Source organism: Nerophis lumbriciformis, linkage group LG12 (genome assembly GCF_033978685.3).
Source record: "Nerophis lumbriciformis linkage group LG12, RoL_Nlum_v2.1, whole genome shotgun sequence".
Classification (NCBI taxonomy): Eukaryota; Metazoa; Chordata; class Actinopteri; order Syngnathiformes; family Syngnathidae; genus Nerophis; species Nerophis lumbriciformis.
Genome location: NC_084559.2, coordinates 44,132,251 through 44,145,645, shown reverse-complemented (window position 1 = coordinate 44,145,645; position 13,395 = coordinate 44,132,251). Strand labels below are relative to the sequence as shown.

The 13,395-nt window shown below is 41.1% G+C and overlaps 1 protein-coding gene across 1 annotated transcript in view; it reads left to right on the top strand.

The window, feature by feature from the left end:
* LOC133622891 (uncharacterized) overlaps positions 1–12,127 on the top strand; it is a 586,815-nt gene extending 574,688 nt beyond the window's left edge. The window contains exon 9 of the mRNA XM_061985724.1: positions 12,048–12,127. Within this exon, the coding sequence (XP_061841708.1) occupies positions 12,048–12,127 (80 nt within the window). The remainder of the gene's footprint in view (positions 1–12,047) is intronic.
* The last annotated feature ends 1,268 nt before the right edge of the window (positions 12,128–13,395 follow it).

Here is a 13,395-nt window from a genome sequence, read left to right as displayed (position 1 = left end):
CCTTATTGAAGCGATGCGAGGTGATGGCCTAACAAACGTCTTTTTGAAAAATAGATTCTTAAGAAAGTTAAAAAAAAACATTTCTTTAGAATTAAAAAAATATATATATTATATCTTTTTTATATTATTATTTGTCAAATACATTTTTGGAAATTATGAATCAATATACAATCTGAATGAATAAGAATCATGATTCGGATGTGAATCCATTTAATTAAAAAATATATTGAAAATAAATAATCAATTTAGAATCGTAATAAGAATTGCAATACAGATGTGAATACAATTTTTTTCAGCACTCCTAATCATTATTGTCTATTTTTACCCCAAACAGAAGGCCAAGGAGAGGATAACTTAACTTAAATTGTATTTCTGTATTTTGGCTGAGACAAACAATATTATAGAAATTAAATTGCCAAAGTACTTATTTGATTCCCCTTGTTTATTGGATTATTAAATCACAGTTTTTCCATGTGTTGCCAAAATATTATTTCCGCAATGGCCTTGGGATGGAATCAGCCGCCGTCTCCTGGTGCCTTGATGACCTACTCCCCTTGAGCATCATCATCATAATCATACATGTAACTACAGGAAGTAAAGGCCCCTGCTTCAAATGATAGCAATGTTTACACAATTTGACATTAAAGTCATATTTTTGCTGATGAAAGATAAATGGATGCACAAATAAAACACGGGTTGTATAAGGTGTGTCATAGTGGGTAAGTGAAAACTGGGTCCCAGAAGACTGATGGTGGTTGGAAGACTTGATCCATAAACATAAAGTGATTATTCTAAATGAACTTTGGTTTAATTCCTTTCCTCATGTCCCACCCTTCCTCGCTTTCTATGTTTCACTTTTTGAATATGGGACAAACATTGGATGTTGATTGGTCCTTCATCTTTTGAATTCAGATGAGCTTTTTCGATAATGACTATTTTATGAAGCGGTAAGTCCAGTGCTTTGCCGTGAGGTTCAGCAACCTTGGTTATGTCGCCAAAGCTTGGCCCACCCTCACCCGGAGTGTGGACCACAGTGGCATAAATCCCTGGCAAACACTGCTGACACAGTGCTAGTTAAACGCAACATCAAGTTTAATTGCAGAGTTTATGGGGAGTTTTTTTGTACCGCTAACCTCAAACTGAACTATGCTATGCTATGTCCTTCTGTATATTTAATGGGAGTCTATGATGAAACGCAAAGCAGCTAAAAATGAAAGTATGCAAGATTAATGCTGAGGTCATCAAGAGGATTTGTACTTATCTAAAATTGTAAAGCCACCTTTTAATGTTTTATTTAGCTGGGGTGTTGATTGTTTGCATTTCTTAGAATCTAGGTCTGCGTTTAAGGCCAATCACTGAGAGGTTTTCATGCATTTTTCTTCTCAAATAACATGTTCCAATGCAATGTTTGCATTTCTTAGAATCTAGGTCTGCGCTTAAGGCCAACCACTGAGAGTTTTTCTTGCATTTTTCTTCTCAAGTAACGTGTTCCAATGCAATATTTCACCCTCTCATCACATCCCAAAAAAGTTTGTCGACTGATCTTCTATCCTCGAGCTGTGGGATGTTTCTCATATTTTATCCCCGTTCTGTCTTCAACACCGAGTTGAACCACCGACAAAGTCCTAGGTTACAAAATAGACAACTCACAGGCACCTTGGCAAAGTTGCTTTAAGACTTTCTGATATTCTCTCTCAAATACCAGTTCCTCTGCCAAGTCAAACACCACAAAGTCATTTATTAAGTTTCAAAATGTAAATATTTCACTGCATTGTGACCTAAGTGGAAGTTACTTGACTTCTGTGTGACTCAGTACTTCGTCAAAATGATTCATATCTGTCTGTCTATCAATATTTCATCCATCCATCTAGCCATCCATGATCTCTAATTCCTCTCTGGTGGGAAAGAGGAAGGGGGTTTACCCTGAATAAATAACCCATCAGTCAAATGGCCGATATAGAGTGACAGACCAGCTTTCACCTAAATTTCACACTTACGGGCCAATTTTCCAATTAGCAAAACCAGACGTTTTAAGCGTATGTAAGATAATCCAAGCACTAAGAAGCCCTGGAGGCTCAGAAATTCCACAGTTTAAACATGTATGTCAAACTAATTTCTTACGTGCTCTCTGTGACGTGAGGCTTGCTACTTCAACTCAGTTGATTTAACTTTTGAACCTTCTCAGTCATTACAAATTGGTAAAGTTGATAGAGACAGTTTGGATAAGACAAAGGCTGTGATTATAATGCTCGAATGCTACACAATGCTTAGAACAGAAGCATCCACCTGAATTAATTATCTTCTGAAGACCACCACTTGTTCTACCATTGATAATGCTTAAGTAATAAATATCATTTAATAATTTGGATGTTTTATATGGTGCTTTTATCAAGACTTGAAGACACTTTAAAAATTTAAATTAAAATAAGGAAAATAAAAATAACGGAAGAGTTTAAAGGAGATTAAACCCTTGCTTGAAGTGACTCTTTAACTGTCTGATCATCAACGGAGAGTGAAGTCCTGGGTGGAGAGGATCAACGATGATGATTTCAGATGTATAGCAGTTGTGTTAGTTGTAGTACATGATTGTATGGCAGAGAGGCAGTTTGGGAGGGTGGACTCTGTGGCAGGGGTGATTCTTTTGGTGGATAGGTATAGTTGTGCCGTTTGTAATGCGATGAAATGGAAGTCCATGGTGGTGAATGATATGTCCAAGCCCAGCAGGCACAAGGCATTAACACAGATAACTTGTTAAATTAGGTCCGGACGTTGAGCAACTCAAACCTAATGTTGCTTTTTGACAACATTTATTCAATGTCATGTTATGACGTAGATTTGACCATTTGGTCATTGCTCAACCAACAACGTGGATCCAACGTTAGGCATCAACGTGGTCTCAATTTACTAATACAACTATTTTGCAACATTGTTTAGAAGTCAGTTTTAAACAACATATATGTATAATCAACGTTGTATCAATATACTGTGTGTGCTGGGAGGGGTAGCTTTTAGATCAGGGGTGTCCATATTTTTAATTTTCAAAACCAATACTCTATACAGTCGCGGTTAAAAGTTTACATACACTTGTAAAGAACATAATGTCATCGTTGTCTTGAGTTTTCAATAATTTCTACAACTCTTATTTTTTTTGTGATAAAGTGATTGGTGTCAGGCTTGTCCCTGGCAGTTTGGTTAAGTTTGAGTTTTTCCTCTGTGTTTGTTTTATTTCCTGTCAGCACTCTTATTTTGGTTCAGTTTTCTGTTGTTCTCTCTGAGTGCTGTCCCCTCAGCTGTGGCTGATTGGCACCTGGCCACACCTGGTGTCAATCAGCCAGCTGCTATTTATACCTGCCCTGCCCTCCAGTCACTGCTGGATTATTGTCGTCCCTACCTGTTGTGTCGATGTCAGTGTAGCTGTATGCGGTAGCGGTAAGCTATATTCTGTAGCTGTTTGTAGCTTACTATCTTTTTGTTCATAGTCCCTGTTTGCTGGATCCCTGTTCCCTGTTTCCAGTTTGTCCTCCTAGTTCCTGGTTTGTGTCTTTTCTTTATTTTTACTTTTGGACATTAAATCATGTTTTCCCACACAATGCCTTCCGCCTTCTCTGCATCTTGGGGTTTGTCACCAACAAAACCTGACAATTGGAGCACATACTTGTTGGCCACAAAAAACATTCATGAAGTTTGGTTCTTTTATGAATTTATTATGGGTCTACTGAAAATGTGACCACATCTGCTGGGTCAAAAGTATACATACAACAATGTTAATATTTGGTTACATGCCCCTTGGCAAGTTTCACTGCAATAAGGCGCTTTTGGTAGCCATCCACAAGCTTCTGGCAAGCTTCTGGTCGAATTTTTGACCACTCCTCTTGACAAAATTGGTGCAGTTCAGCTAAATTTGTTGGTTTTCTGACATGGACTTGTTTCTTCAGCATTGTCCACACGTTTAAGTCAGGACTATAGAAACCTTAATTCTAGCCTGATTTAGCCATTCCTTTACCACTTCTGACGTGTGTTTGGAGTCATTGTCCTGTTGGAACACCCAACTGCGCCCAAGATCCAACCGCCGGGCTGATGATTTTAGGTTGTCCTGAAGAATTTGGAGATGATCCTCCTTTTTCATTGTCCCATTTACTCTCTGTAAAGCACCAGTTCCATTGGCAGCAAAACAGACCCAGAGCATAATACTACCACCACCATGCTTGACGGTAGGCATGGTGTTCCTGTGATTAAAGGCCTCACTTGTTCTCCTCCAAATATATTGCTGGGTATTGTGGCCAAACAGCTCAATTTTTGTTTCATCTGAGCACAGAATTTTCCTCCTGAAGGTCTTCTCTTTGTCCATGTGATGTTAGATGGAACAAAAATGTATCTGTTTGGCCACAATACCTAGCAATATTTTTGGAAGAGAAAAGGTGAGGCCTTTAATCCCAGGAACACCAAGCCTACCGGCAAGCATGGTGGTGGTAGTATTATGCTCTGGGCCTGTTTTTCTGCCAATGGAACTGGTGGTCACTCACCCTGTCTCGTCAACATGTACACGTAGAGAGCACATGCACACTTACAAAAGTATTCCAAGAGAAGCAACAAACAAATTGCAGTCATGTTGTTGTTATGATAGAATATACATTCAATAACAGCTAACACTAGCTATCCAAATGGCTATTATTAGCTAACTACACTCAAAACGAATGCGCGTGCATGTGTTACGTACGTATGTAGTTATGTCATTACGTCCTAGAAGCCGTGAGGGGCGGGATACAACATTGGAACGTTATCGCCCTCTAGACATCTGTGTAAATGTTGCAAACAGCCCCTTTTATGTATATGGTAATAATTCATAACAACATTGATTTTTAATTCATTATGGATTATTTTTTTGAGCAATTACCGTTAAAAAAGTCTCACTAAAATTATTAGGGATCCAAAATGGCCCAAGCCATAAAAGTGTTAAAAATAAGTCAAATATATATTTTTTTAATATCTAAGTCTCATGATCATCTTCAGAGCTAGCTGTTGATTATAAGTTTTTTTTTGTTTTTTAATTAGTTTAATGCTCTTTTTGTCAAAGAAAACTGTGTTATTTATATGGCAAACACACAAAATATGCAAACAAATGAATAGTGGAATTTTTCTATGAAGTAATTGGAGCCTTGAATAGGTCAATAAAGTCATAACAACATTCATTTTGATTCATTGTTTTTTTTTTTAAGCAATAGTCTCTTAAAAAACAAACATACACAAAAAACAGCCTGCACGGCAGCTTTGTGTTGTTAGAGTCAACATTGCATCTTTTTTTCATTACATTTCACGTTTTCTCTTTTATTCCACTTTTTTAATGTTTTTTTTTTTTATTTGTTATAGTATTTGTAGAGTGCCATAATCATTGAAAAATTAGCTGCCGGCCTCAAATTGCCCCCAGGCCACACTTTGGACACCCTTCGTGTAGATAATAAAAAGGAGGGGACCGAGCACTGAGCCTTGAGGGACATCATGTGTACTTGGATATTGCGTGTGTGTTTCTGTGCACTTGCTTTCTAAATACTGTGGCCATAAACCTATTTTAAAGAATGCTAATTTGATCCATCCATCCATCCATTTTCTACCGCTTGTCCTTTTCGGGTTTGCGGGGGGTCCCCGAATGCAGCTGATCTCAGCTGAATTCGGGCGGAAGGCGGTGTACACCCTGGACAAGTCGCCACCTCATCGCAGGGCCAATTTGATCAATTTCAAGCTCTAATTTCAATACAGATGATTCCACTCTATCCTCGAGTCTCAGCCTCACCATTAATGTCATTTTTTATATGAATTCACCTAATGGTTATACAGCCAGGGCAATTATTTGTTGGTGTTCATCTCTTTGCACAATCAATTGGACATATTCCATGTTTGTGTCCTTAATGATATGACACAACATGATGTATATTTGTGGTTTAGTCTTTTTCAAGTGATTTGATTATTTTACTATCACCAAACTCAATAACATTTTGACCTAAATGTGCTTCTCAAACCTATTCCTCGCAGTAATATTTGTGGATTAGTGTTATAATGTGGAATCCATTGCGAGAAACCATAACCATCGGCAATCATTTCAAGATGTGAGTTAGGTAATAGCTTTAGCTCATTGAGGTTAAGGTTGCGACCTTCAAAATAAGATAGGCCAAGGACATAATAGACATACATTGTCAATTTGTCACATTCCCATTGCTGTTGTTGTTAACGGGAGATCATTTGGAGCAATAGTTTTTTTTTATTCAATACGCACGTGCAGAGAGAGTTGCAAAGGTCTGAACAAATGAATAGGCAGGAATCAATGATATGGATCGTAGAATCGTAGAGTGGAAAGGTTTATAGAAAAGAGGTGAGGAACTGTCACGATCCTGCATGACAAGTCCAGCTGGGCGTTCCCAGGACCTTTTGTGAAGGAAAAGCGTCTGTCATGCCTTTACTCACTTATTATACCTCCAACCTCCGCCTTTACATGCAGTCACACAGCACCATCGCTCATTGTCTGGCTCCAATCGCAGCGCATCCTCACATCATCTCCACCCACCTCTCTTGGCTTAACTTTTTGCTGTCATTTCTTTTTTTTTTTTCTTTTTTTTTTTACCCCCCCTTTCCATTTTTGATCTAGTGGCTGATAATGATGATTTTTTTTCCCCACAACTCTCCAGGTTTTGGCAGGAAAAGTTTGGGGGCCAAGTTTTGGAAGTGAAAATAGTTACGGTATTATTACAAGTTGGACATGGTACTGTACTCCATGTGACTATGACTTTCCCTAATACTTTGCATATTGTATGGAAACTCAAAGTCATCCATTTCAAACTTTACAATATAAAAAAGTTATGGTTGTAAAATTATCAAGTGAGCATGCCCTATTATATTAAGTTCTTGCGCACTAAAAAATGTTGGGTTAAAAAATAACCCACGTTTAACCCAACTGCTGGTTCAGAAAAAGGACAAACCCCTTATTTGAGTTATTTTAACTCAACATTCTAGATATTCAAGATTCTAGATTAGTTTATTTCAAAGGGGACAATGCAATTTCATAAAACACATGACTACACATGGTTAAAAAAGACAAAATTAGCCAGAAGGCTAGTTTTCATCTGTAGTCCCCTGGCCATGATGTAAAAAAAGCAGTAAATTTACAATTTAAAAGAAAAAGAAAAGAAAGAGAGAGAAAAAGAAAAAAAGGACACAATAGATATACAATGTGATAAAACATTTTTAACCATTTAACCAAAAAGTTGAGTTATGATAACTTAATGTTGGGTTATTCACAACCAAACTAAATTGATCTAACCCAAAAGTTGGTTATGCTAACTCAATGTCGGTTGATTCATAACCCAACTATTGGGTTGCGCAATTTAGCGCTCCTTGACCCAATAGTTGGTTAAAAATTATAAATGTTACTGCTGGTTTGTCCTACTCCTTCCCAACCACTGATCAAAATCATTTTTATTCCATTAAAATATTGTCACGTCGGGGTCGCATTTTAGTGCATGGGTCGTTCTCCCAGGATGCAGACATAAAACTCCGGAGGCAAGGTACAGGTAAGACAATGATTTACCGTATTTTCCGCACTATAAGGCGCACCTAAAAACCACAAATTTTCTCAAAAGCTAACAGTGCGCCTTATAACCCGGTGCGCTTTATTACGATTCATTTTCATAAAGTTTCGATCTCGCAACTTCGGTAAACAGCCGCCATCTTTTTTCCCGGTAGAACAGGAAGCGCTTCTTCTTCTACGCAAGCAACCGCCAAGGTAAGCACCCGCCCCCATAGAACAGGAAGCGCTTCTTCTTCTACTGTAAGCTACCGCCCGCCCCCGGAAGAAGAAGAAAAAACGCGCGGATATCACCGTACGTTTCATTTCCTGTTTACATCTGTAAAGACCACAAAATGGCTCCTACTAAGCGAAAAGGATCCGGTTCATAAAAAGACGCAATCTCTCCATCCGCACACGGATTACTACCGTATTTCACAGCAACTGATATTCCTGTGAACCGCACTGTGGAACGGGAGCACGTACGGTGAATATTCGCACCACAGGGAATGAGAAGTCATCCTTCACTGTGGTTCTAGCTTGCCATGCTAACTTCCACCCATGGTGATATTCAAAAGGAAGACCTTGCCAAAAGAGACCTTTCCAGCCGGCGTCATCATAAAAGCTAACTCGAAGGGATGGATGGATGAAGAAAAGATGAGCGAGTGGTTAAGGGAAGTTTACGCGAAGAGGCCGGGTGGCTTTTTTCACACAGCTCCGAAGGCGAACACACCTTCACTAAGACGGGCAGACAGCGCCGGACGACATACGCCAACATTTGCCAGTGGATCGTAAATGCCTGGGCAGATATTTCGGTCACAACTGTGGTCCGAGCTTTCCGGAAGGCAGGATTCACAGAACTACTGGACAACAACAGCGAAACTGACTCCGATGACTTCTACGAGACGGAACCGGCCATTTTGCATCCCACGCTTGCGCAACTTTTCAATTCGGACACCGAAGACGAAGAATTCGAAGGATTTACGAATGAAGAATAACTTCAGAAGGTGAGCGCTATGTTTATTTTGTGTGTTGTGACATTAACGTTCGAGCAACATTATGTTGCTATTGCTCTACACCATTTTGAATTTTACTATGTTTGTGATTGCACATTTGCGTACATTTTGGGACAGAGTTGTTAGAACGCTGGTTTTCAATATATTATTAAAGTTTGACTGAACTATCTGACTGTTTTTTTGACATTCCCTTTAGCGCAGCGTAGGCGCGGCTTATAATCCGGGGCGGCTTATTGGTGGACAAAGTTATGAAATATGTAATTCATTGAAGGTGCGGCTAATAATCCGGTGCGCCTTATAGTGCGGAAAATACGGTAATCTCATAAATCAGGCAGGAACAAACAAACAAAGTGAGTGGGCCGATAGCACGGGCAGCTAAGGCAAAATTTAGCAAAGGAGTCAAGAATCAAAAGCATGGATCACAAACACTTGTAAATTGGGTTATCAAAATAACCCAGCATTTTTTAGTGTGTACTACAGAAATTGCAGATATAATGGGATTTTCTTGCAACCCTTTAGGCCCCTAATCAACCTCTCTACCAGTTGTTTTGTACTCATTTGGATCATTTCCATCAACTTTGTCAACGTGACCAATATTTTTTTTTATAGTTGACCGCCTAATTAATTTGACTCGATCTTCACCAGCCTGTGTGCTTTACGAGCCCTGTACTGGTCAATCTAATACCTTCATTTTCCAAATTTGCCCTTGCTGGTTTATTATGAAAAGTGGCAGCAGAAAGTGAGTCGGATTCAAGTGTTGACTGAGAAAAGTGCTAAAAATATTAAGTTTTAAGAAGTCCAATATCTCTCTTGATGTTAAACAGCCTACTCTGGCGGTAATGTTTTTAACACTGCCATGCATGCAAGCAAAAACGTTACACTTGTGCCTGCCTGCTTCCGTAGCAATTCATTATAAGTCAGAGTGACCAAATATATATATATTTTTTTCAATTACTTGTTTAATATCCCATAAAATTGTTTCACAAAGCTCTTTTGGTTTTGACAAATGTGCATCATTTCACTAAACTAAGACACTTTTTTTTTAATAATCTGTTTTGAAAACAGAAATCATTTTTGAAGTTGCTGTATTAGTATATGATTTATTCAAAAAGAAACAAACTATTATGCACTTTTGTTTTCTTGCTGCCTTCAGTCTCCGCTTGGATAATTGAATACTGTATATACTAGCGGTCCTCATTCACTTATCTGATGCATCCAGTTTCCTGCAATACTGTTTTGAAGTTCAAAAAATTATAGGACTCCTATCATCCAGATGACTGAAAATTAATATGTCAATTATTGCCCATAATATCAACGTACTTGGAACACCCCCTTTTCGTTATGTCGCCCCCTCTTGGTGTGATGTCATCTACAGAACAGTTTCACCCATCACATTTCAAAGGGGTGTAAAAATGATTATTTTGATCCTTTCATTGCAATGTGTTGTCGCCCTGGTCTGTGATTAACGTAAAAATAAATCAACATTTCCTGACTTCCCAGCTCTTCCATCTCCTCCACCATTGACACCATAGCCTGTGTTTCCTCATGCTCTTTCAGCATTTCCTCAAGCATCTTGAAGAATACATCAGTAGAAGAGGGCACAAAAAACAATATTACCTTCTTTTTCTGTTTTTGAGTGTTGGGTGTACTCCATCCATCCATCCATCTTCTTCCGCTTATCCGAGGTCGGGTCGCGGGGGCAGCAGCTTAAGCAGGGAAGCCCAGACTTCCCTCTCCCCAGCCACTTCGTCCAGCTCCTCCCGGGGGATCCCGAGGCGTTCCCAGGCCAGCCGGGAGAGATAGTCTTCCCAGCGTGTCCTGGGTCTTCCCCGTGGCCTCCTACCGGTCGGACGTGCCCGAAACACCTTCCTAGGGAGGCGTTCGGGTGGCATCCTGACCAGATGCCCGAACCACCTCATCTGGCTCCTCTCGATGTGGAGGAGCAGCGGCTTTACTTTGAGCTCCCTCCGAATGACAGAGCTTCTCACCCTATCTCTAAGGGAGAGCCCCGCCACTCGGCGGAGGAAACTCATTTCGGCCGCTTGTACCCGCGATCTTGTCCTTTCGGTCATGACCCAAAGCTCTTGACCATAGGTGAGGATGGGAACGTAGATCGACCGGTAAATCGAGAGCTTTGCCTTCCGGCTCAGCTCCTTCTTCACCACAACGGATCGATACAGCGTCCGCATTACTGAAGACGCCGCACCGATCCGCCTGTCGATCTCACGATCAACTCTTCCCCCACTCGTGAACAAGACTCCGAGGTACTTGAACTCCTCCACTTGGGGCAAGATCTCCTCCCCAACCCGGAGATGGCACTCCACCCTTTTCCGGGAGAGAACCATGGACTCGGACTTGGAGGTGCTGATTCCCATCCCAGTCGCTTCACACTCGGCTGCGAACCGATCCAGTGAGAGCTGAAGATCTTGGCCGGAGGAAGCCATCAGGACCACATCATCTGCAAATAGCAGTGACCTAATCCTGCAGCCACCAAACCAGATCCCCTCAACGCCCTGACTGCGCCTAGAAATTCTGTCCATAAAGGTTATGAACAGAATCGGTGACAAAGGGCAGCCTTGGCGGAGTCCAACCCTCACTGGAAACGTGTCCGACTTACTGCCGGCAATGCGGACCAAGCTCTGACACTGATTATACAGGGAGCGAACTGCCACAATAAGACAGTCCGTTACCCCATACTCTCTGAGCACTCCCCACAGGACTTCCCGGGGTACACGGTCGAATGCCTTCTCCAAGTCCACAAAGCACATGTAGACTGGTTGGGCAAACTCCCATGCACCCTCAAGGACCCTGCCGAGAGTATAGAGCTGGTCCACAGTTCCACGACCAGGACGAAAACCACACTGTTCCTCCTGAATCCGAGGTTCGACTATCCGGCGTAGCCTCCTCTCCAGTACACCTGAATAGACCTTACCGGGAAGGCTGAGGAGTGTGATCCCACGATAGTTGGAACACACCCTCCGGTTCCCCTTCTTAAAGAGAGGAACCACCACCCCGGTCTGCCAATCCAGAGGTACCGCCCCCGATGTCCACGCGATGTTGGGTGTACTCTTCTTTCTCAATTTTTCTGCACTTCTGACTCAGTCTTTCTTCCCTTGAGGGTGCTCCTGATTTTCGGGATCACATCTGGTCTAAGGTCTTCTGCATTTTTTTTCCCATCCATACTCTGACCAAAATCCTTCTTCGTCAAAGTCAGAATTATTGGAATTATTATTGGTTCGTCCCATTTTGCGCCAGTGAACTTGACTGGAGAGGTCCATTATTTTCTCATATCCCCATCATTTGGAAATGTATGCATGCTGACCCCTTCTCGAGTTGCGTTGCTACAACCTCCAACAATGCATCTGGTAGCCATATTTGCTAATTCCTTTGAATTCTGCATGAAAAAAATCGTGATTCGGTATAAAGATGCGACCAAAACACGGAATGCTCAATATGAAATTGCCTCCTGTCCCTTGTAGGCGATGTCAACAGGCCCTCCCACATTTTGGAGCTAAAAGTGGGCGTTCCCAAGCCTACAAGCCTACAATCACTGCTGTAACTTCCCCTGAGGCGAGTGGTGTCCTGTAAAGCCAAACTTGTATTATGCATTTGTAACTGCAGTTAGCTTACTGAATACAATCTCTCATATAAAATACCATTAATAAAAAAATCATTATATTTACTAGAGACTTCAAACATCTGGCTAATTAACCTAAAGCTCCCACGTACACTAATTCAATTCCAAATCCTTTAATGGTCCTCCTCCTTGATTTTTTTGATTTTTTTTCTCCCACCTCTGCATCTCTTAACCTCTCTTCCTGGAGGATTATATTCAGGTTACAGTGCGAGCACAACATGGATTAGCAGGGTCGCTCATCCATGCTTGGTGCCGTTTCCTAATATGATTATGCATCATTTAGCTTGTTTACGGTTAGGTTGCTCATTGTGGAGACCTGACAAAAGTTCAGCCCCCCTTCAACCCACCGTTCGGAGCCTGCGCTCACACACGCGTACCCTGCTTAAGCTCTCGACTCTGGTGCTCATCCTCTCACAAAAATATTTAATATCAACATATTATGAAAGTTGGAACGCTTTACCTAGGCTTTCTGTCAGGTGTGTGGTCTGGGAAAAGGACGTTATGATGAAAGGTCACAACCCCCATTTTTGGTATGAGGGCTACAACAAGGCTATGTCTACACTAAGCCGGATAACCCCTTAAACAAATAATTATTTAGCCTAAGCATCGTGTCAGCCACATTAAACCATCATTTAAGGTACCGTATTTTCCGCACTATAAGGCGCACCGGATTATTAGCCGCACCTTCAATGAATTACATATTTCATAACTTTGTCCACCAATAAACCGCCCCGGATTATAAGCCGCGCCTACGCTGCGCTAAAGGGAATGTCAAAAAAACAGTCAGATAGTTCAGTCAAACTTTAATAATATATTGAAAACCAGCGTTCTAACAACTCTGTCCCAAAATGTACGCAAATGTGCAATCACAAACATAGTAAAATTCAAAATGGTGTAGAGCAATAGCAACATAATGTTGCTCGAACGTTAATGTCACAACACACAATATAAACATAGCGCTCACCTTCTGAAGTTATTCTTCATTCGTAAATCCTTCGAATTCTTCGTCTTCGGTGTCCGAATTGAAAAGTTGCGCAAGCGTGGGATCCAAAATGGCCGGTTCCGTCTCGTCGAAGTCATCGGAGTCAGTGTCGCTGTTGTTGTCCAGTAGTTCTGTGAATCCTGCCTTCCGGAAAGCTCGGACCACAGTTGTGACCGAAATATCTGCCCAGGCATTTACGATCCACTGG